The sequence below is a fragment of the Solanum tuberosum genome, unplaced genomic scaffold (assembly GCF_000226075.1).
Source record: "Solanum tuberosum cultivar DM 1-3 516 R44 unplaced genomic scaffold, SolTub_3.0 scf00150, whole genome shotgun sequence".
NCBI lineage: Eukaryota > Viridiplantae > Streptophyta > Magnoliopsida > Solanales > Solanaceae > Solanum > Solanum tuberosum.
This window is the reverse complement of record NW_006239073.1, coordinates 860,309-884,596: the sequence shown is the minus strand read 5'-3', so window position 1 is coordinate 884,596 and position 24,288 is coordinate 860,309. Positions and strand designations below refer to the sequence as shown.

The 24,288-nt window shown below is 33.2% G+C and overlaps 4 protein-coding genes and 2 non-coding genes across 13 annotated transcripts; 3 read left to right on the top strand and 3 right to left on the bottom strand.

Moving 5' to 3' along the window:
• Positions 1-4,846: 4,846 nt before the first annotated feature.
• Positions 4,847-6,046, bottom strand: LOC102592698 (BI1-like protein). The gene is made up of 4 exons (XM_006352699.2): positions 5,721-6,046; positions 5,527-5,640; positions 5,269-5,426; positions 4,847-5,164 (listed from the first exon to the last, which is right to left on the bottom strand). Exons 1-4 carry the CDS (start codon positions 5,980-5,982, stop codon positions 4,961-4,963), a joined length of 738 nt encoding a protein of 245 aa, XP_006352761.1. The 5' UTR covers positions 5,983-6,046; the 3' UTR covers positions 4,847-4,960.
• Positions 6,047-10,094: 4,048 nt separating this feature from the next.
• Positions 10,095-14,078, top strand: LOC102592139 (protein TIFY 4B-like). 4 transcript variants are annotated; one of them, XR_001474069.1, is made up of 10 exons: positions 10,096-10,361; positions 10,496-10,632; positions 10,805-10,941; positions 11,604-11,694; positions 11,782-11,938; positions 12,230-12,295; positions 12,386-12,452; positions 12,558-12,763; positions 13,481-13,651; positions 13,736-14,078. XR_001474069.1 is itself a non-coding variant. In XM_006352697.2 (9 exons), exons 1-9 carry the CDS (start codon positions 10,244-10,246, stop codon positions 13,492-13,494), a joined length of 984 nt encoding a protein of 327 aa, XP_006352759.1. In that variant the 5' UTR covers positions 10,096-10,243; the 3' UTR covers positions 13,495-13,757. The 4 variants fall into 4 exon arrangements, 3 of the variants coding, with proteins under 3 accessions (XP_015166557.1, XP_006352759.1, XP_015166556.1); XM_006352697.2 differs by having other exon boundaries at positions 10,496-10,623; positions 13,481-13,757; XM_015311070.1 differs by having other exon boundaries at positions 13,481-13,757.
• A 1,693-nt stretch (positions 14,079-15,771) lies between these two features.
• LOC102591812 (putative protein phosphatase 2C 50) lies at positions 15,772-18,930 on the top strand. 3 transcript variants are annotated; one of them, XM_015311067.1, is made up of 7 exons: positions 15,772-15,866; positions 16,353-16,622; positions 16,998-17,195; positions 17,698-17,777; positions 17,853-17,994; positions 18,138-18,312; positions 18,420-18,930. In XM_015311067.1, exons 5-7 carry the CDS (start codon positions 17,907-17,909, stop codon positions 18,721-18,723), a joined length of 567 nt encoding a protein of 188 aa, XP_015166553.1. In that variant the 5' UTR covers positions 15,772-15,866; positions 16,353-16,622; positions 16,998-17,195; positions 17,698-17,777; positions 17,853-17,906; the 3' UTR covers positions 18,724-18,930. The 3 variants fall into 3 exon arrangements, with proteins under 3 accessions (XP_015166553.1, XP_015166554.1, XP_015166555.1); XM_015311068.1 differs by having other exon boundaries at positions 17,675-17,777; XM_015311069.1 differs by lacking the exon at positions 17,698-17,777.
• On the bottom strand, positions 18,761-18,832 carry TRNAE-UUC (transfer RNA glutamic acid (anticodon UUC)). Its single transcript has one exon. It is a non-coding gene; the product is annotated as a tRNA-Glu (tRNA).
• Positions 18,931-21,109: 2,179 nt separating the features above from the next.
• On the top strand, positions 21,110-21,191 carry MIR167A (microRNA MIR167a). Its single transcript, NR_127266.1, has one exon. It is a non-coding gene; the product is annotated as a microRNA MIR167a (primary transcript).
• A 449-nt stretch (positions 21,192-21,640) lies between these two features.
• Positions 21,641-24,203, bottom strand: LOC102591023 (probable histone H2A variant 1). 3 transcript variants are annotated; one of them, XM_006352696.2, is made up of 3 exons: positions 24,127-24,203; positions 23,691-23,823; positions 21,641-22,206 (listed from the first exon to the last, which is right to left on the bottom strand). In XM_006352696.2, the coding sequence occupies exons 2-3, from the start codon at positions 23,805-23,807 to the stop codon at positions 21,910-21,912; spliced, it is 414 nt and encodes a 137-aa protein (XP_006352758.1). In that variant the 5' UTR covers positions 23,808-23,823; positions 24,127-24,203; the 3' UTR covers positions 21,641-21,909. The 3 variants fall into 3 exon arrangements, with proteins under 3 accessions (XP_006352758.1, XP_006352756.1, XP_015166552.1); XM_006352694.2 differs by having other exon boundaries at positions 24,055-24,159; XM_015311066.1 differs by lacking the exon at positions 24,127-24,203 and adding an exon at positions 23,901-24,026.
• Positions 24,204-24,288: the final 85 nt, after the last annotated feature.

Here is a 24,288-nt window from a genome sequence, read left to right as displayed (position 1 = left end):
CTTAGATACTATACAAATTTTCAAATAAGTATCAATCTACCTAGCTAGTTCGAGTCAGGGTGAGCATAAAATGAAAATCATTACCTTTGCTTCTTAGGTAGTGGGGTCTATATATAATGATTAAGGTAATTAGTCTTATTATACGACTAATCAATGACCAGTTTTGATTAAGTTGTAGAAGACTTTTAGTATGTTATTTCTAGAATATTATTTCAGTAAATATATAGGGCTAGAGAATATTATGACAAAGAACATTATATAAAAAAAGAAAACTATCCAACAATAACAAAGGTTCGTATCACTTCCACATTTTAAAACCCAAATCCACTTTAACATCAGACAGATTGATATAATTTACATAAAATTTTGAGTACGCCACTGCCACTGATAGATATATTGAACCGTCCAATCGCACCCAACGTAACCACGTGGGGGCAGTGGCGGAGGGAGGATTTTCATCAAGGGGGTTCAAAAAAAATTATCACGTAAATAATATCCACAAATAAATTAAACGGGTCGAATCAGATATAAACGGGTCGGATTAAACAGTCGAATCAAGAAGAAAAGGGTTTTTAATATTTGACTTTATAATTAGGGATTAAACTAATAAATCCTAAATTCCCAATCAGCGTTTTATTTTTTTGGCACTAAACATCCTTTTCTGATTGCATTATTATATTTTTAAATAAATTAAAACGCCTAAAATATAAGCTGATAAAAGAAATGCCTCTGCCCGGATTCGAACACGCGACCTTGCGTGCAGTAGAGCAATTTCCTGAACCCCCAACGCCACTGAGCTATGCCTTTGGTGTATGTTCAGGGGGTTCAGTACTATATATATATACACGTATATTAAAAATTTAATCTTATATATAGTGTAATTTTTCGACGAAGGGGGTTCGGATGAACCCCCTTGGTCCTACGTAAATCCGCCCCTGCGTGGGGGTGCATTCTTTTTTTTTATATATATAAAAATGGGCAACCGGATGGGCGTAGTCGGGGGGCGCAAGGACAAAATGAATATGAAAAGTGGATATTTCAATCGTCATACTCCACTATATATTCTCTTCTCATTGTCAACATATCCTTTTCACCCACAACTTCACAGTTCGTAAATCCACTTTTTTCAAGCTCCACCCATCGCCTTGTCCATTTCCAAACATGACCAATTCAATATTGACAACAAAATTTATTTAAATTCAATATTTAAATGTATATAAAAACCTTTTTAATAATGCGGATATGAATAATTATAAATGAATTTATGTATTACTTTATGAAAAATTTAGTTATTCACTTATTACTATGTAATTTACATCCTAACCAATTAATATTATACAAGATTTAATACATATATTATTCATCTCTAAACCAACTATTATAGAACCCTTTAATAATATGAACATTGAAGGTTAGAATCTATAAAATTTAAATTTTAAATTCATACTTAATTTTATTGACAACGAGATGAAATCTACGTTACGTTATACCAATGATGGAGCAAATTTGTGGATCAGAAAAAATGGTGGTCCAATTAAGGCATGTTTTATGGCTGAAAATGCCATCAACAACCTCCACTGCTATTTGGGACGCATAAATAATTGTCCTAAACTACTTTTTAATTTACAAAATTGAGCTATGATTAATTAATACTTTTTCATTTTATCCTTACAATTTTTTTTAAAATTATTGATTATGTAATTAAATTTGTAAAGTTTTTTTTTATAAAAAATCATAAAATTATCCTTCTTATTTATAATTTTTAAGAAACCTATAAATAAGAAAATAGACAACTAATATATGAAATGGAGAAAGTAATAAATTATAAGTGTTGGAGAAATATCATCACAATTGACATATGAAGAAATGTGGGTCGGTCCTAGTCAACATGTGCTCCAAATTTGGTATATCTGGGGATGGTCTCTACTAATGCCATCATATAACAATTTGCTTGGTCAATGATGAATGATCCTGATTAGGATAGCAATAAGTCATGAATAGTCAATTTGGCCTCACTTTTAAAAAATTGCTTATTTACAAAGTTTTTTCGGAGATTAATATTTCATGTTTTATAAAAACATCTTTCTAAATATTAAAATAAAAATTTGTGTTTGATAAAAAATGTGCATGTTACTATTCAAGAATACTCCATCCGTATCATACAAGTTGATCACTTTCCTTTTTACACGCATATTAAGAATTCAAGATAATTTTACTAATTCACTCTTTATAAAACTTCTTGATAATTTTACAAATGTAAACACTTTCAAAAAGAATTAACTACAAGGTAAATATAAGAAAATATGATTAATGGGATGGAGCGTGTATTTCTTGATTTAGTAAAGTAGACAACTACTATTATATGGGACAACTATTTTAATTAAATAATCAATATGGGATAGAGCGTGTATTTACTTTTCCAAAACTTTCTAAAAATAAACAAAAAAGATTGAAAATAAATCTTTTATATTCCCAGAAACTTCAACAACCAGAGAAAAAGAAGAAGAGAAGTTACATCTCATAACCTAAATTCATCACACGTACATGCCTAGTTGAGTGATGTAGTTTAACTTAGCATGAAACTTAAAAAAGAACTTTTGAAATTTATGATTTAAAATAATCATATTTGTGTGACTATTTATCATTTTATTAGAGATAAAATGAGTATTTTAAAGTTAAATAATTACTCCATTAAATATAGAAATGTGATAGAATATTATTTTAAAAGAAAAAGTTTGGTAGTTTTCCTTTTTGACCTTGCTTTCATCTACGACCTGCCTACCGTCATTGAGGATTTGACGTCATAAAGACTCATTTCTCATTTAGAATCGTCCCTTAAAATTATTGAAAATGTGTTGTTGACAACGTTTTCCACTCTTTTGTCTCCAAGATTAAATGTCAATGAAAAATAAATACTAAACCACTTGAATTTTTTTTAAAAAAAATTAAAGATTCATGTGGTCTCAATTGTCTGTATTTTGTTTCTCATTTTTTCCACCTTCTCTCTCTCACTTTTCCATTTGTCTTTCAACGTCTTGCTTTTTTTCTGAAAAAAAAGGTATCATCCTTCATCAACTTTAAAGCAATATCTTCAAGCACTTCTTTTTTTACTTTGTGGCTATGCCACGTTTGTAAGGATATGATAAAAGGTTAAACGTCATTCTTTTTGTAGTTCTTGCCCCCTATCTTACTTTGTAAAGAATGTTATCAACTTAAACCGTTTAAAAAAATATGTTTTTATTTATTAGTTTACTTAATTATGCATCACGCTCGACCCTCACAAAAATGACTACTCATTATATCATGGATTTATTTTGGTCTTTTTTTTATAACGAGTAATGGTAAGATTTGAGTTCATGATCTTTTGTCATTCTAAATGTTGGAGATGTGAACCAAATCACAAATTTCAAAACTCTTTCTTTCTCAAATTGCATATCCAGTCAAACTATATACATAAATACACACGGAGGGAGTAAATCCCAACTCCAACTCCTCACCCACAAACTTTGGGATTTTTCCTAAAGTATAGCTGCAGTGGGTTGCTAATGACGGCTAACTGAAACCCAAGATTCTACTTGCCAAGACATGGGCCTCCATTAACCTATGACAAAGCCCAATATGAATTTTGTTTCAAGAGGACCATGTTAATATCTAGCTTAGCCCAAGTAAAATCTAGGAAAAATTACGCGGTTAAGTAAATTTATACTATTTAATTACTCATCATAGTTATAGTTTGATATACCCGCGACTAACATTAACTACTAATTACGTGGACTGACTTCAAGTTTGCATAATTAGCCAAGTTTATTTAATTCGCCACACTTGTATAATTCGCAACTAATAATTCTTCATTTGATTTGTATTTGTATACGATGATTTGTTTTTGTATATGATGATGATTTCCTTTGATTTTTCAGTTTTGTCATCATATACATTCAGTCTTTTTGTGTATAAATTTTTAAAGTTTGTATAATCGTATAGTTTTTGAATTTTGTATAATATTATTCATATAATATATGTTGTACAATATATTTTGTATAATTGTTTAAAGTTCATATGTTTATGTTTGTATAAATTCATTAATTCGAGTTTTATCATATTTATATAATTCCAGACTTTATATTACTCAATTATATAAAAACACGCGAATTATACAAACGAGATGTGAATTACACAAATTATTGCCCATTATCGCTCGCCTCTCTCTTTCCTATCCCAATCTCCCTTCGCTTCTCTCCTCCCTCTCCCAATATCGCGCGCCAGATATTCAAATACATATGTATAAATATACAATTATCTAACCGATATACGATACAATTCACCTCTCTCCCACTCTCTCCCACTCTTTGCTCTCTTCTCTCGCCTCTCCTCTCCTCTCCTCTCCCTCTCCCAATCTCGCTCGTCACTCTCCTCCCTATAACATATAGTTACGAATTTTAATTAGCAACTATAGCTATAAAATGTAACGAATTTTAATTAGCAACTATAGTTATAAAACGTAATTAAGCTGAGTGACTATATGCGAAAGTTCCTCTACGCAATTGTTGAAGTATGTCAAAAAGTCGACGAAAAGCAACAAAAGCAGCCCATTATAACGATTTGGATTTTGGCCCAACCACGAAAAGCACGGGTGGATTCACTCAAAGTTCTTTTTTGCGGCTACTATTTAAACTTTGTCCCAAAGAGCAAAATGTTTGCAGATATAACCTTTAAACAATAGTTGAGCTATCAGATTGGTCTAATGTTCACTCACATATTCATCATCAACCTTACAAATATTAATGCTTTTGTAATAACTTTTAAATTATGCTTGTAACAATATTTCCTATAAAATTATTCATTTTGCTAAGCACAAATAATATTAACTTCATAGATGAACAATATTCTTTTCAACTTGTATAGAGCACATACATACAATTAGTAACATATTTTTTTTTTACAGAGTTGTTTCTCAACTAAACTATTCAGCAGCTCTAAAAATAGTCAATATAGATAGGAAGAGATTGATAACGTCCAGATACAAGGCAACTGCAGCCCAGATGTATTCATCATAAGTGTAGCGCTTGATTAAATTGTCGGTATCATAAATTATATATGCGCAGAACAAAATGGACGCTAAACAGCCATAGATCATCAGAGAGAGCCTACCCAGAGGAAACAGTAGCTGCAATAAAAATAAACATATGGATTGCTTATCTCTTCTAAATATTTATATATGTGATCTACTAGTGATTTTGAACAAGAAAGTTGGCAAGTAGACGTACGAACCTGAATAAAGGCAAACAACATGAGAACCATAAGGGCTCCAAATAAGAATGGTCCAAGGAAATTGAAATCGTGGCCTCTCCTTGCTGCCCAAAATGTGTATACTGTCAAACTAAGCACAACTGCTGTGGTTAATATGACGGACTCCAATATTACTTTCCCTGACAATTATCAAAGTAGACATCTCTCAATTCTCAAAATTAATAAGCATGCATGCAGTAGCAGATAATATATATATGTCTGATAAAAAAATTAAATTACCACTGGTGAAGGCACAAGTCAATCCCACAGCAAAGGCCAGAGTAACTGTAAACAACCCAAGAAGCAAGAAATTGACCGGATGTTTCTGGTGATAGTAATACAAGGGCCACAATGCTGCACACATCCCATATATATATCAGTTTACGACTAATTAAGATTAATATATATATATATTCAGATAAGAAAAGACTTACTGATGAAGGGAGAGATGATAAGAAGAATATAGAGAGCTAATCCTGCCCCAGTTGACACAAAAAAATGTGCAATTGGGTGAACCGTAACGACCACAGCGGCAACACCAATAGTGATAAGCAATTGAAAAGACAAAATTGAATAAACTTTCCGAATAAAACCCCAACGGAGTTGTGGATTCTCCAACATCGCCGGATACAACGGCCTTTCTCCGGCTTCCACGTCATCTTTCCGGTAAGGCGTATTCCACGTCTGCTGCCACATCTCACTAATAATAATAATTTCACTAAGATTAATTTTTGAGATGTTATTTGATTTCTATGGCATTTATTTATTTATATAAAAACTGAGTCGGTTATATATACATGTTAAAAAAATTAGAAACTTCGTGAGTAATCGAGGAAATGAGATGACACGTGGAAGGCAAAGGAATATTTAATTATGGAATTAGCTATAGTAATATTCTTCTGGACTTGTCTGGATGAATTGTTAAAGTTTGTACTCATCCCTTTAATTTTGTTTCAAGGGAAAGACAGCTGAGTTTTGCTGTTTTTGCCTTTCCTTTCTTCTAAGGTTTAACAACAATATAATTAATAATGGAATTATTCTCTACGTTAATTACGATTTATCATAATTTAGATACTCAACTAAATAGACTAGTAAAATTCCTCTATCAACTACTTAATCGATTCAACTAATATAATTTGATGGTATAACAGCATTGCTTGGCTTATCTATTAAGCTAATGGTATTCACTTACTTTACTCATTTACCAAGTATCATAGAAGCAATCCGATCCTATGATATACAAGTTATTCAATAATAATACATTTAACATAATTTTATAGATAAAGATCAAGAAAATTATGATAAAATATAAGAATTTTTGATAAATTCTCATCTTAAAGTTAAAAGTCATTCATACTCAAATTAAACTCATAACAAATTCACCAATGAGAGTGCGTTTATGGGACGTTTGTTTCGGGGGGAAATAATGGAAACGTACGGTCTAGATTTACATTTTATTTGACAGTGACCAAATCTTTGATAGTATGTTTGGGATGATTTCAATTAATCAATTCTCCTCAATAATCATCCTCGTAATTTACTTTAAAGCTGACTTAATATTATTTGAGTTTTTATGCAACACCTCTGGAGCTAGCTAGTCTACAAGGCATATTCTTTTCAAAAGTTATTTATAAAGCAAGAATCCCATTAACATGCTAGTAACTTCTACTCATAACTCGACTCTAGTTTTTTTTTGGTCGTTTGCTTCATTTTAATTATATTTAATTTTTTAGTCAAGTCTAAATTATTGACATATTTTTAAAGTTTTGTGAATATTTAATGATAATATCAATATTTTAAACCTATCTTATTTTATTAGATCCACGGAGGTAAGTTTTTTATTGAAGAATTTATTTATTTTAAGATTAATTTTGAAATATTACAAAGTCATCATATATTTCTTAAACTCTATGACAAATTAAATTATATATCACAAGTGGCGTAGCCACATGGTTCGTCGGGAAAAAATATCATATATACCAGTAAAATGATTAAATAACATGTTTTGGACACCTTTAACATAACAAATTGTAATAGTCCAGTGGTTTCACCTCCTTGGAATGAAGAAGTGCTCGTGTGTTTGAATCTCACTAGTTCTAATTTTTTAAAAGAGTTTTTGTTTTGCTATTTCTAAACACCCTTTATAAATTCCTACCTCCACCACTGTATATCACATTAATTAGAACAGAAAAAGCATCACATATGTCCTAATAAATCTGGTACCTTCTCTTCACCATGATGACTATATTTCTACCTCATTTATATTTTCTATATAAATGAAGTTGAGAATTTGTAGTTTGCTTTTGCATCTGTCTTTTAATTTAAAGGACTCTTTAATCTGTGTTCAAGTGTAGTGGCCAAAATCAGCTCGGGCCTGGCCCGCAATTCTTCAGCAATAGGTCCATGCCAAAAAACCCAAATAATGACACTAGTGAAAATTATGCTGAGTGACATTTTTTACTTTTTTTTATCGTAATTTATGAATTTTTTAGAGCACAATCTAAAGATAATTAAAAATCTTATGAAAAAAATATGAGATCATAGTCCAAAATTTGCAAGTCATACAAATATTAGGCGACAATGTGATATTCTGTTTGTAAGGTTGAACATTATATAAAGGAAAACAATCATTGAATTCGAATCTAATGTTATCCTAAAAGATAGTTTTTCATGAATTATAATTGTACAACTTTTAAAAAAATAGACAAAATCTAAAAAATGACCTAACAAAGAACATTAGCGTACTGTATGAGCCTTCTAATTTTGATTTTATATAAGGTTTATGATTTGTGGGCTAGGTGGGAGCCCATTTGAAGAAAATGTAAACAAAGAGGCAACTAAGGAGCAAACGAAAAAAAAAAACCATGTTGGGAGCGCTACCTCTGAATAGAGCGCGATTCAAATTTAGATGATTCTTCACATATATTTTTAAAAGTTATAAGTCTGGCCTAAAACTATATATAAAGATAATCGCTACTTATATTGCTTGTTTGTTAAAATAAACCGAAGTTCTCAACATGTGTCCGACGTTCATGAGTTGTCAAGCTACAAACGTAAGATATATATTTTTATAATATTGTTCAATTCAATTCAAAAGTCTAACTAGTAAGATTTGAAGAAAATTATAATTTTATTATGAAAGCATATGGAAGTAAGTTGTGCATAGAGGAAAATACGGAGGGCCCTCAATATATACATGTTAGACCATAAAACAAAGTTTGTTTTTACTTACTTATATGAGTTAAAGACCAAAATGATTATTTTAAAAAAGAAGTATACTTCCATCATATTTATACATGTAGTATCAAATAGGATCACAGCTCATACATCAAGTGAAACTACTTAGCCTAACAAAAAATAGTTCGATCCAATTACAAATTTACTTTACATGATAAGTGGTCCTTAACTGATAAAAGGTAGACAAAAATGGAAATAACATTACATATATGTAAATGCAATTATTAAATAAGTAACAGATTTAACAACCTTTTTAGAAAGGTGATTTTCTGAAAGTGATTGTTAAGTTGTCATTAAATTTTTATTTAATGCACCAAATCCCAGACGTGGAGAATTATAAAACAATATTCGTGCCCATCTACTCATTTGCTCATGGTGGTCCATTAATTTGAATTTTGATTGACAAATATTCATCTTCATGACATGCAAAAATAAGCGGAGTCGGAATTATTAAATTTTAAATTCTAAAATATTATTTATACATGTAATTTTTCTATAAATATTTAAATTTGAGTTTAAATTATTGAATTTGATCAAATTCGTAACCGTAATATACTAACTCTCTCCGCAGCAAACCAAAAGCTTCAAGGCCTCCAATGTAAAGTATAAGAAAATTGATTGATCCGCACCATTCAATTTGGTCGGTGATAAATTAAGATAAATATCGGAAAATTAATGTAAATTGTGACCATAATTATATTTATAGCAATCCATATTAACTACCCAAGTTGTCATCACATATTCGAAAAAAAAAAAGGTTTGGTACAAATTGACATCAATACTACCACCAACGAAAATTGTGATAGACTATTAACTACTCTTTCATGCTTAATCAGAATTGAAGGGTATATCATGTCCTTTTTCTTTTTTAAAATTATTATTTTTACTATAGAAAGATGTGACACGTGAATTGTGACAAAGGACTACTAAAGTGCTATTTGAAATTTTTAGAAAATTGATTTTTATCAAATTTGTTTTTATATGGAGAATTGACTGACAATATTCATGAGGATTTATTGATGATACTATTTACACTTCAGAATTAATTCAGAGCTACAGAAGTGAACAGTATTAGTATTGCTTAACAGAGCAGCTGTCAACAGGGCCCTTAGCCTCTGAATGCATCACAACATCAACAACAAATTAGTATAATCACGCGAGTGAAATTTAAAAATACTAATTAAATATATATATAGATTTTATTTTTATATTCGATTAAATAGAACCTTTACGCTCAAAAAAAGCATTGTGTTGGGAAATTTTTTTTATTGACAATATAAATAGTAAAGGGAAATTTGAATTTATATGCTTTAGTTTTTTAACATAGGGCAACAATATCTCAAAATTATGACAAAAGATATTTGCATACCATGATGGTTTAAACATATATTTATCGTTTTTCTCAAAAAAAAAAAAACTGATGTTAGTAAAAAAAAAATTGCAAGCACCCTTAACTTCTAATCTAAAAATTGCGAGTTCAAGTCATCAAAGAAGCAAAAGGGGGTGAAAGCTGGTTAAAAAAAAAAAAAAAAATGGAGCGGGACTGCGGGAGGAATTAAAGTTGATGATAATGACTGTTGGGTGTGTGGCTTCATGGGACTGAAGGCTTTCTGACCCCTACTACTTTACGGGTCACAAATTGAAATTGCCCCCCGTCAAAACTTTTCGCATAACTTTTTTCTTTCCGATTATCTGAGGAGCTTTGCCTGAACTTGACAGCATGCCGCCGGAAGAAACAGTTTCCAAGTCACCTCTCGATAAACCTCTCAATCAACTCACTGACGATGACATTTCTCAGCTCACACGCGAAGACTGCCGTCGTTACCTCAAACAAAAAGGTACTCCTCTCACCTCTGCCTCTGTATTCTCTACATACAAACAATTTAGGTTGCGAAATCGAATAAAATTTTCTTAAAAATATGTTTAAGCATAGTGATATGTGGAAATTTTGTCGTTACTGTGTTCCGTACAGGAATGAGAAAGCCGTCATGGAATAAATCACAGGCGATTCAGCAAGTTATATCGTTGAAGGCTCTCCTCGAGCCGGATACTGACGCCGGAACTCGGAAGAAACTTCACATTCCTCGTGCAGATACTCATGTACGGCGAGTGCGTTTCAATTATCTAGTGCATTTCCTCTTTATATCTCCAAGCATTATTTTGAGCTCCTTTTGTTATACTGCACTGATAATTAGTAGTAGTATTACTATATGATGGTTGCCTGTGAAGTAACAGTGCATGTTTATATGATAAAATTAAATAATTCTAAAAACTAATGTAGGTCCAGAGCGGGAAAAATACCTATGGCGAACCTTCTGAACCAGTGCCTGATAGAAGAAATCAGCAGGACAGACCTGATCTTTCCAGTCATATTACTGCCCTTCCGGTCGCTGTTGTGGATAATTCAGCTCCTTCTAGGTGAGTTATAGTCATCTTGAATGCTTTTTGCAATGAATAAACCTTCTAAATGTGTATATAACTCGAAAGTTAATAAGGGAATGAAGTTTGGAATGGACCTGGAAAATTCTAATAGTCAACCTTAACAAGTTTAGGATTGATATATTTGATTGCTTGATTGACAATAAGCTCAGCACTGTGTTCAATGGATGACTGATGACTACTTACTTTTTGCTATTAAAGAAAAGGCACCTGACTTTCGAAATTGTTCCTCTTGAATACTCGACTTTCATGTTTCTATTAAATAGCGGCTAGCTTGTGCCTATCAAAGTCAGAGTTCCTCTCCAACTTGTAGTTTTGTTAATACGATCCTCTGGTGATCTCTTGTTATAGTAATAGTTTCATTCTGTATATTATTTTTTGTGATTGCAAATTTATCATTTTAGAACTTAGGTAAGATCCTTTCTCTATTATTGACAAATCTTCCGATCCAAATATATTCATCTTAACCTTTTATTTATCCACATGCCTTTGTAACTCATAGTTCATTAGAAGATACTCTATTGAAAAAATGGCATCACAATTATAGGGGCGCAGGCCTCCATTTGACTAGCATTTCCCCCAAAGGAAACTGCATCCTATCTAGCTTCAAAAACTGATAGCTTTTCCATTGGTGATTCCAGAACAATAGGTTCAGCAGATAAACCAGTAGGACAAATGACAATCTTCTATAGAGGCAAGGTGAATGTCTATGATGATGTGCCTGCCGACAAGGTATTTAAGCTTGCTGAAAATTGGGAACTTCACCAGATCAGTATACTTCCACTTTTTTCCTGATATGGCCAACTTGCATCTTTTCAGGCACAAAAAATCATGTGTCTTGCTTCAAGCCCTCTTTGTGTGCCTTCAGAAACTCCATCGAATGCCACTGTAGCAGCTCGACATTCAGCATGCTGCTTACAAGCTGCAAATAGTAAACTACGCCTAGATACTAATATTGTACCGACTATTCAAACAGGTCATTAGTTGCATTACTTCTATCTTCTTGTACTTTACTTGATTACAATGGCAAGTTGAGAATGTGAATTAAGCAGTCTTTGTTTCTCTGGATTTTTTTTGAACCAAGCTATTAGGTTACTGCAAAAATAAATCAACCATAAGAAGTTAATGTGAAAAGATACAACTACTTTATGATCCGTAATGTCTAAATTATGAGTCTGTGAGGTGGCGAGTCTTTGTCCTGGGAGCGTCCAGGAAGATGTTTATTGTATCCCCTATTCCTTAACATTTTAGTTTGAATCCCTTACAGTGAAAATGAGTGAGGTTTCTCGAGTTCCTATAGAAGAAAGCAACCGCTTATACAATGATAATCCTGGTATGTTCTTAGTTATGTCTTTGTTCTTCTCTTTTCCCCACAAATTACTCCTTGGACATTACTAAATTTGCGTCTATTTTATGTCCACAGAAGCAGTGGAGAGCCCCGCAAGCAGGAAAGCATCAGTACAAAGATATCTTGAGAAGCGAAAAGAAAGGTATTACAATAACTGAGCTGTTCGATGCGAAAAAGTGAACAATATAAGAAGATCTCCGCACTGCTTTCTGTCTCTTTCTATCTCTCACATCTCTGTTAGGTGAAGGTTCAAGTGGAAGAGAAAGGTAGAAACAACTTCATCAGCTAGCTTGGATATCTATTTAAGTGATCGAATTGGGACTCGTACGCCAAGTGACTATGCAAGTGGGGCTGATCTTTGCTTCACACCCCACATTACACCTACAGGAAGTGGTCCTATACAAGACAATATTCAGATGAATCCCACTTTTTCTAGTGATCTCAATGACAGAGGTGATGTTGTTTACAACCTCCCTATTTTAGTTGTCATAATACTTTCAAACGTTCTACATAACTTTTTTTTCCTTTTGCTTCTTTAATGAGTCTGTGCATGATGTAGGGAACTGTTATTGACTAAAAACTTTTCAACATCTAGGAAATAAGAGAATATTGCTTCTCAAAAATTAAATACTCATTGTTTTCAATAAGTAACCAGATTAATCACAAACTTTGTGTTTTAACCTTTGAGTCTGTTCTTTCTAAGCTCCTAAATGATTCTTGCTGCAATTGTATTTTAAGATAGCATCAGATTCCTGCATCACTGGAACCAATTATCCTCCCCCGGGACACATTCATAAGGTGCCATGGTTCATAAATTGAGTGATTTATTATAAGTGATTACATGGTGAATACAGGAGTGAATCCATTGCGTTTATTTCCCCTTGTTTGTTTATCCTATAACATATCTCATTTGTTTTTCGCTAGTTGCCATTGCATCACCAAGTATTGTACATTAAGTATACTAGTCATTTTTGCTTGATGTCTCCTCTATATAAATCTATTGAGCCTCTGATTGAAGTTTCTCATTCTTTTTTCTCTTTCTTATAACTAAACCAATGTCAATCTCCCCCAGGCTAAGGCAATGTGTACTAGTTCTGAAAACTGGTCTCTGGAGATGTATGAAACATTCAATGGGTCAAGTGTTTGATATGTGTTATTGTTTTTTGTCAGATGTTAGAGAGTGAATGTCGGAAACTGAATGGTTGGGGATGCACACCAGATTTCTGTTTTTGTCTTGAAATGTTCAGAGGCCACATCATGTTCTAGTGTATGGATAGTTGAATGAAGTGTGATGATGGTAGCACTTGGGACAATATCTGTGAAACTGCCTTCTCTATCTAGGTTTGTCTGTAATGTAAATGAAGAGAGAATTTAGTGAGAAAGAGTTGTCAGGTCATGAAACGTTTTTTGCTTTTCTTATAACAGCTAGTCGTCCTCTTCAATATTGATTTTAGGCTGTAGCATTTCCTTGTTGATGGATCCATTCTCAATGATCTTTGACAAACCAGCGGAACTGCATGACATAGAATGTGAACGGGTCATGCTCTCTAATGATCCTTGACGTTTAAAATAAGGCTTTCCTGCTCCGTTATTTGATCGAATTAACGTGATTGTAGGCTTAATTTCTTCTCTGCACATGCGAAGTAAGTATTGGGAAAGAATTGTCTTCGCGTCTACTTATGTTTCTTTCCCTTTGTATAATACCTACCTTTCTCGTGTAAAGTTTAAAGTTCAAGATCATCATAGCACATGTATGATTATCTAATTTCACTTTTTTCTTTGAATTTCTTTTTCCCGTTCCTGGTGGTATGAATCATCAATGGGTACTATACGAAGGTTTATACACTGCTTTCCTCTTAAAAAAATTCGACTATGGTGTTTTATAACTCGATTCTTCACAGAACCATTGAGTAATCTTATACTAAATTTAATCTACGAAACTTATACTACTAATCCATATGATATGTCCTAGCAAGTTAAAAACATGTTAGGGTGGTGACGGCAGCAGTATACCTAGTATAATCTCACAAGTGGAGAATGGAAAGAGTGATGTAAATGTAATCATACCCATATCTTGTGAACTGAATTTACTATAAAGCTAAAAATATGTTATAAATACTACAACAACTATACCGTGTAAGTGAAATTTGAGAATGGTGGATAGTGCGCACGCACAATTCCTACCTTGAGCAGTATTTTAGTACTCTCTCCATGACTCCATCAATCTTTACTTGTCAATATACTAAAATATTTATCCAACAATATTTGTCCTGTTTGAAAAATCAAAAGATAATTTACTTTGTGTCTATTTTACTCTTGATACTAAATACAATTCAATATCTAATATATTTCTCCAAGCATTAAATTTAGGGAATTTTACACAAACTTCATAGTGTTAAGAGCTAATTATATCTTATCTCTACTCTATACAAAAATCTTTTAAATTTGATGGAATTCGGATACATCCCAAAATATTTCCGATACATCGTGTCCTGATTTTGAATACATCGTTCAACGTCCCGATACATAACATCTCAATATCGAATACATCACCCAACGTCACGATACACTGCATACGTCCCGATACATCATGTAAAGTGATGTATCCGAGAATAGAAGAGAGTAGAGATTTTTGTAATTTTTTCGAATGGTAGGGAATTTTAGAGAATATGGTAAAATAAGTTGTGTATTTAGATAAATTTTGCTTAAATGGGATAAAATATATTCAAAGGGTAATATTGTAACACTATCCCTATTATTTATTGTTTCTTAAGGTGTGTGCCAAGTAAATACTGAAGTATAATTTAACCATAGCTAATTAATGTAAATATTTATATAAAAATCAGTCGGAGTATTTTTATTTTGAAAAAAATAAGTTGTGTATTTAGATAAATTTTGCTTAAATGGAATAAAATATATTCAAAGGGTAGTATTGTAACACTATCCCTATTATTTATTGTTTCTTAAGGTGTGTGCCAAGTAAATACTGAAGTATAATTTAACCATAGCTAATTAATGTAAATATTTATATAAAAATCAGTCGGAGTATTTTTATTTTGAAAACTTACCTAAATACCCAAATTATTTTACTGTAGTCTCTAAAATTCCCTACCATTGAAAATATTACAAAAATTCTCACTATCTCCTATTCTTGGATACATCACTTTACGTGATGTATTAGTCGGATACATTATTTTACGTGATGTATCGGGACCTACGTGATGTATCGGGATTTTGAGTGATGTATCCGAAACTGAGATGCAATGTAGCGAGAAGTTGAGAGATGTATCGGAATCCGAAACGCGATGTATCAGAGCATTTTGGGATGTATTTTATGGAACTTTTGTAATTTGGAAAAGACTTGAAATAGATTGTAATTAACTTTTAACACTATGAGATTTGTGTAGAATTTCAAAAGATCCATAAAAGGGTATATTGGGCCAAGTAGTTTACTACCCGGCCCTCTCCAGCTGAGTTTTTGCAACTCAGTCAGGAAATTGAATTTTCTCAATCCCATAATCGCACAAACGATGCAAGATTGGTACCTTCATTTATGGTAATCTATGCACGGATTTAATAATTTCGTTATATTTCATCAAATTTAATGCTAATTAAACTGCTTGTTACCAAATTGAGTTAAATCTTGTTTGTTCATCTGTGTATTTTCACCAAGGTTTTCTGTCTCTCTTTGTTATGAGTATGTGAGTAATTAATCGACAATAATTCTGGAGAAAACGAAAATAATACTTGGTATTTTTGGTGTGAAGGAAAATATTAACCATGAAATTCTTTTTTCCTTCAGAAACTATTTCCAAGGAAGAACTGTTATGTTTTGTTCTGTGTTTCCCTTTTTCTTTTCGTTTTGCTTTGCATATAGCAAGTTGAATTTAGATTATATATACTGACTATGTATAAGTTGTTGAATCTCGTTAGCCGCAAGATTATTATTTTTTTGAATTCCTGGCTCCACCATTGGTAATGGACTCAAAAATGAACAGTTGGATCAAAATATTGTGTCATTAAGGCTTGGTTTTTATGGCAGAGTTTTCAATGGAAGGAGAAAAGGTAGCACTTCTCTTAGTAACATTTCTTTGCTCGAGTTGTGCATATGAGGTCTCAGTATCTTGTATGATGGCCTATGATGAGGGTGGTGCTTCAGCAGTTTTCAACTCGCCTGAATGTCAGCTGTGGGATTTTTTTACTGCTATTAAAAATGGAACAGATAATTGCCTTATAGCTACGCATCAAGGGCGTAGGAAATACCAAGAAGATCGTATGACATGCTATCCTCGTGTTACTGTTCCTGTTTTAGGTAGTTTCAAACTCTAACCTCTTGCCTTATTCACATATCTAATTGTTATGAAAGAGATGCTGCTATTGTCTTTCGTATTTCTTATACTTAACTTGGACTTTTTAGCAATGTATCTTTCTCAAACTCTGTTAAGAGTAGAAAAGTCTTCAGACGAAGTCCAAATGTTGTAGACAATATGATGGTCAGTCGTGTAGTTGTAAACGATACTGAAGACATCAAAACAAATTATATAGTTTAGTGAAGTTCCCCCGAGGTAGGAGTAAGGTCTGCGTAAACACTACCCTCTCCAGACACCACTTGTAGGATTACACTGGGTTTGTTGTTGTTGTGAAGTTCTTGGTTTGTGATGCTCATCTTTTTCTGCATGATCACTAGGTGAAGATGGTGTGGAGGAAGCTAGTGTGGGTATAGCGGCAGTGTTTGATGGACATGGAGGCAAGGAAGCAAGTGAGATGGCTTCTCAGAAATTCTTTGATTACTTTCTATTGCACGTTGTTTTCAACACATACAAGAATCTCTTTTCACACTGTTAAGAGCATGAAGAAGCAGGTCAAGATAGCTTAAAATTCAAAGGTCTGTAACTTGTCCTATGGAAATTTAGAATATTTTTCGATTGGTTAGTATCTCTAGTTATTTTCTTCATCAGTATCTTGTCAAACCCCCGATCTGACCGTTGTCATATAAATGATATGAAACACCTCTAACTTGTTTTAACTTCCTAAATGGAGATCCTCATTCCATTGCAACTTTGGGAATCCTTTAAGCACCTCCGATGGTTTTCCACTTTTCCTTATGAGTCTACCACTTAGATATATAGGAATTATTTTTAACCTTATACAGTCACATCATACATGTGTTTTATGGTTGTATTTTGCATCTTCTTCATTTCTCAGCCTCAAATCATTCATTGCATTTACGTACTAGTTAATAACCATACATTAATGAAAAGAATTTATACACTTTGTATGCATTTCAAACTATTAGAGAAAGCCATTTATACCTATTAATCTACTCTTGACAGCGCAAGTATTGATATCTTGACGTTTACACAGTTCTAATGGGGCATTATATGTAGTTGATGATGAGTCGACACTTGGAATTCTAGAGAAAGCCCTCTTGAGAACAATCCAAGACATAGATTCAGAGTTTACACAGGCACATACAGTTCTCCTTGTGTTTGTTGCTTTCCTAACCTTCCCTTCCGATTTTCAAATCAATTTCTATATGCAGGAAGCTTTGAAGAATGACTACATTTCTGGATCAACTGCAATAGTTGTTCTTTGGATGAATGGGCAGATATTAGTTGGTAACCTGGGTGATTCAAAAGCACTCATATGCTCAAGGAAAACTCATTTTGATCAGGAAAATGAAGGTTTAAAGGCTTCTGACTATTGTTCGTTAAAACTCTGTTGATTATCACATTGTTGCTCACAGCTATAATGCCTGTTATTTGTCACCACGTGTCCATTTTTCTTACGGTTCTTTTACTCTCTCTGTTCTGCTTGAATATCTCAGGTGATTTGATCACAAGACTTCAAGCTGAGGAACTAACGAAGGATCACCATCCTGATAGGGATGATGAAAAGGCTAGAATTAAAGCAGCTGGTGGGGTTGTCCTCGTTGTTGGCGTGCCTCGTGTCAATGGTATATTGGCTGTCTCACGGTCTATTGGTGATATTCGTTTGAAAAGGTGCATCTTCAACTCTTTGACATGCTCAACAGTCTTTGAATTCTATAAACACAAGGTAGCAAGCAGAGGGCATTTGTTCTTAATCTATTTTCTTTTGGTATTTCTAGATATGGAGTTATTGCTGAACCAGAGGTCACGGGTTGGAGACGTTTGTCAACTGAAGACTGGTATGTGGTGATAGGATCCGATGGCATATTTGAAAGAATGAGTCCCCAGGATGTCTGTGATATTTTACACGAAGGACATGATAAGGAGAACAAGACATCTATCGACTCGTCCTCCTGTCCATACTCTTTAGCAGACTGCATTGTCCACAATGCATTTAGTAAAGGTAGTGGTGATAACTTGTCTGTTATTTTGATTCCATTGAGACAAGAATCCCCTTCACTGGAACACAAACAACAGATATAAAATGTTCTTCATTTTTAAGCCTTCAAGTATCAAAAAGTTCCATTGCCGGGAATCGAACCCGGGTCTCCTGGGTGAAAGCCAGATATCCTAACCGCTGGACGACAATGGAGCTGATTGTTGAACTTGTGCTTAAGGACTGATAACTATCAAATGAGAACAGAGTAACTTCATAGTGATTGGACATATATTCCCAAATGAAAAATTAATCTACTGTATTTTTACATGATTAAAATTATTTACTTGTGTATATACTATGACTTTTTCATATTTTGAACCCCTCGGTAAAAAATCCTGACTCTAATCCTGTCTACAACGACTTTTTTGTATTTTGAACCCTTCGGTGAAAATTCCTGACTCACACCGTCTATAATTAGTTCATGCTCTCACATCCACTCCTTCCTCTTTTGAGATTCAACGGTTCAAAAGTAGCATATATACCTCGACACATTATATTATATATATATACTATATTCTTCAATTATAAACTATGAAACTAAAAGTTAGTAAGACTGAGAAACAGCAAAATCACTGTCTAAAAGACTAAGTAATCTTTGACTCCAATTATATTTATTCACTTTTCCATGTGTAGTCGTCATGACTTCTTTCTGTTTTTTTTTTTCTCTTCAATCTTGAACCACCTTTTTATAACTTATTTATTCCTCTTGACTTTGCAGAAAAAAAGTTCAAACATTTGGTCACGAATCTATATCTTATGTAAAATTGTTGATTCGAATTACTATATTCATTCAAAAGTTAAAATTAAGAGTATTAAAATTAGATAATCTCGCAATTCAAACATAAAAATAAAGAACACAATCATTATTTCAATTCAACTAGCTTGAGAAATAATTGCCTATCCCAAGAGTAGAAAGAACAATGAAATAGTGATTTGAGTACGCATGCAAATGAAATTGCTTGGACTCCAATTTTCTGCAAAAGCTCATTTGAGTACGTACTACTCAACAATTAACTAATCACTATACTTTTCGGACACTCCAACTCCTTGGAGAAAAAAATGTAGAGGTCCAAGATTAGTAGCTAATGGAGTATTGTCGCGCCTTATATAGGGGAACCACGGGGCAAGCAAATTCCTCCTCTCATACTTTGCTTTTGAGCTGACGGTCTATCAAAAATGATTTTTGTACTTCACAAAGGTCTGCCTACGTTCTATTCTCCCCAGACTTAACTTGTGAAATTATAATAATGAATATATTGTTGTTGATACAATTATAGAAAGTAGCATCTTACGTTGACAAAGACAAGACACTTGCATAGTTGCATTTCACATCATAAGGCGCTGTTCCAAGGCCTGTGTATAGAGGAAAGATATTTAATTTCTTTTTTTCGATAGGTCAACAGTAAATATACACTATGGGTGCATAAATTAACTTAGACTCCATTTTTTCTTTCACTAGATTGATGCTTAGTTGTTAGACTATTATTGTAGTGTATACCCGTTATGTACACAAAATTCATCATAGAATAATTAGTCTATCTTTTTTCTTCTTTATAATTTGTATCATGATTCAATCAAAAAAATTCGAGCTCTTCTAATTTGTAACTTCACCGAAATTGAAATAGTTCCTATACTACTACATAAGTATGAAATCGAATTGCATTGAAATATTTCTTATTTCTTCTAGATGAAGAGCACACATATAAATTATTATTTTTTAGTAGTATGGGAAACTTCAATCAAAATTGGGTGATTCTTCATTAATCTATTGGTTACCATCTTCTCAAAATCAAACAAAGGAATCAAAACTAATTAACATCAAAATCACTAATTAATAACTTTTCACGTTATTCCCCTTAATTTCTTCTCTTTCTTTTTTCCTTTACAGATCAGACTCCAATAATTTACATATGTTTGTGTATTGAAGCAGTTGTATAAGAGAAACCATGGATGTATCTTAATAAATATCTATTTATATAAGTAACTGACAAAGAATAAATATGTGCAAAAATGGAAACACTGATTTCTCACCTTCCATCTCCTTATAAGGAAATGAAAAAGGGACTTTCTAAGAGTCACTTGTCGTATCAAACATAAATATTATTGTCACAACCCAATATATGGCATTGTATATATAAGATTAAAATTATTATTTATTTATATAGTATATGTTGAATCCTTTTAGTTTATTCATATGTTTACTTCTTTTATGAAAAATTATGATTCCATCACTAATTGCAGCGTGGACCACTTCCAATATCCTAAAGTACTTAGACTTGTATAAATACATCTCCTTGGTTCTTCCCATCCACGTCAATTCTGAACCCTGGCCTATTTATACAACTCGGGCAGGGCAATTAAACTTATAGATAAATTCTCTTGTCAGAATTTCTAGCTCTACCACTACTTACACCGTGCAGCACTAGCAGTTGAAGCTGCCAGCATGATCTAAACTTCCCTTTTTAGTTCAAATATGATATGAGGAAAGATCAGATCATGTGGCAGCCTCACCTGTTGATGCCATCACGAATTATTCATCATATATTCTTTGTTTTCAAGAAACCTTCCTTCCATTTTGTTTGATCTTGTCCTTTTCATTATCTAATCCAAAATATCAAAGAAGAATTCAGACATGTTTATCAATTGGTCCACACATCATCAGAACTTGATATTGATGAAGCTACTTGAAACTTGTAAGTAGGATTTTTATACCAAAGTTATGATTATAGAAAAGAAACGTAAGTTCTCGATTATGCTGATTCTTTCTTTGCACAACTACAAAGATTAGAAACTAAAGCTCTCAAAAACCAATACAGATAAAGATCACCCCACATCACATTCTTAATTCCTTGGTAACAATACAGATGCTCTTCCAGTACTTCTTCCCTAAGTAGAGTAAAAATTCTAAATGCCTAGACACATTCTCAAATATAAAGTTTGTAAACAGATGTATCAGCTTAATACACACAAACTTTGGCAGCCACTGCATTGAAAACTGATAGTGTCATGATAAACAGTGTCATACAGGCATCAACAAGCCACATACCAACTAAGACCAACAAAATGAAAACATCAAACTAATATGTTCATAAGTTCATTACATCAGATAAGTTATTCTAATCAAACACAACCAACAGTGCTGTCATTAGTCAACCCAGATAAAGAGGAAAAAAACATAAGCACAGGCGATGTTATTAGTCAAGATACATCTAAGATAACACAGGAGAATTTCACTCTTTGGTGGTTTTGTTTATGAGGGACTTGTGAATGTGAGGGATGACACCACCACCAGCAATGGTACCTTTGATAAGGGTGTCAAGTTCCTCATCTCCACGAATGGCCAGTTGCAAGTGCCTGGGAGTGATTCTCTTCACTTTAAGATCCTTGCTTGCATTACCAGCTAATTCAAGAACCTCTGCAGTCAGGTACTCCAGAATTGCAGCAGAGTAAACAGCTGCTGTTGCTCCAACCCTGCCATGGGCAGAGGTTCTGGTCTTGAGCTGACGGTGAATTCTTCCCACTGGAAACTAAAATCCCCCAAATATGTCAAAACAATTATATCAAAATAGTAGGAGGGTTCTGGAGTAAAGAAAAAACCATAAATCATTCTAGAGACAGTTTAAATGTTATGCACTTTTTACAGCTAATAGATCAAAAAATGATGCCACCCCTAAAAATATGTGATGAATCCAAAAAATTCAAGGTCCCAAAAGAGTAAGATGCATCCTAGTTTGTTTTTTATGTGTGCATTTTCAAAGTGTCTGCAAAGCCAGTGCCAATCGCATCCTATGCCATAGTATATGGCTTGGAATGAGACACCTTTTTATGGTAATTCACTTTGTTGCAATTATACATTGTTGAGGCCATGTTTATGATCATAAGATGCTGATCTTCGGATATTCCCTGACTGAATTTAAGACCTACTATTATGTTAATTACATCCATAAGCTTTTTGATTAAAACATTGAAGAAGATTATATTTGCAAAGATCAAACAAGGCTGTTAAAGGAACAAATATTTTGTTCTCAATAAGCTTATGGAGGTTATGCCTTTTTCATTAAAGCTCATGTTTATTTGCACCTCAGACTTAAAGCGCCAATGAACCTTAGAGTTTTTTTGTGTTTTTTGTTCCTTTTAATAGCATTGGTGTTGTGGTGTGTGTAATTTGTTGATAACATGGTATTGTTTGATAAAACGTGTAATGGAGTTAACAATAGACTAGAACTTTTGGAGACAGACCTTAGAGTCTAAAAGTTTAGGTTAAGTAAGACTTGGAGTGCAAATTCAATAACAGACCTTAGATTACTTGGAGTGCAAATTCAATGACAACACACGAGACAGATGTGGAAGTGAAGATTGATGCACAAATCATTCCAATAAGAACAAGCTTCAAATATCTTAGGTCCATAAAACAAGAAGACGAAGAGATTAATGATGATGTCACACCATGACTTAAGAGTAAATTCTATAGACTGGAGGTTAGATCAACATTGTTTTATAGGACAAAGAGTTGGTCAATTTTTTAATGTAGAAAAGAAGACGATGATGAAATTATACAAAACAAGGCAATAATGGGTATAGCAAAAGTTGGGAGAGGCTGAAGAACTAAGTATAAGTGATTAGACAGGATAGAAAGGTGCATAAATCAAGAACAAGAGTAAACGGTTAGTAGTCCCACTATATGTGGGAGAGACAGGGGGCTAGCCTCATCTCCTCTCTTTCTATTGGTAGTAGTAGTAGTTAGTAACGGCATAGTTTCTTAATCTCCAATTTGTGCTACTATCTCAAGTTTTATTTGCCAATTGTCTATTACATAAAGCCTCCCTACCCAGTAGCCACAAAGGTAAAAATAAGATATGCTTACATCCTATCTTAACCTCACTATGGGACTACATTGACTATGCTATGGTGTCATCATATTTTGGGTAGATCAAATAGTCAAACACTTTCAACTGTCATTTCAGATTCAATAAAAATCAAACAAGATCCGCAGACCAAAACTATGTATTACCTGCAGACCCGCACGAGATGAACGAGAGATTGGCTTTTTCTTGTCTTTCTCCTTGTTGGCAGCCGCTGCAGCTGTTGTCTTCCCCGCCACAAGCCCTTTCCCTCCTTTTCCTGCCATTTTCCTTATTTCAAAACTACACCAACACAGTAAAAGCCAGGTATCAGTTCCTCAATTTAGTCTTCAATCTCACAAGGGAAAAAAGAAACTCACCTATATTCAACTTCTAAACATCATGGTTACAAAAATCTCAAACTATAGACCGTGTAAACTGTTGAAAACACGTTAATTTTCAAAATCGAAAGAAAACTTGTTATGACTGACTACACGGAAAGACTTAAATTCATAGATCGGTCTTTAGCGTCACCTGATTTTCTGCTAAATTTCCCAGAAATGCAATAAAACTGATAAGATGAGAGATTCGGGAAGACGAAAGTACCTTTGTTTGTAGATCTGTAAAACTGTTTGATTTATTGCCCAACTCTTTTTGGTGGGAATTCTGAAATTTTTTACTTTCTTTTCAATTTCGAATTTTCGTTAAGTTACCAGTTTACCCTCAATGATTGGGCCACCTTAACCTGACAAATGGTTAGTAAACCTA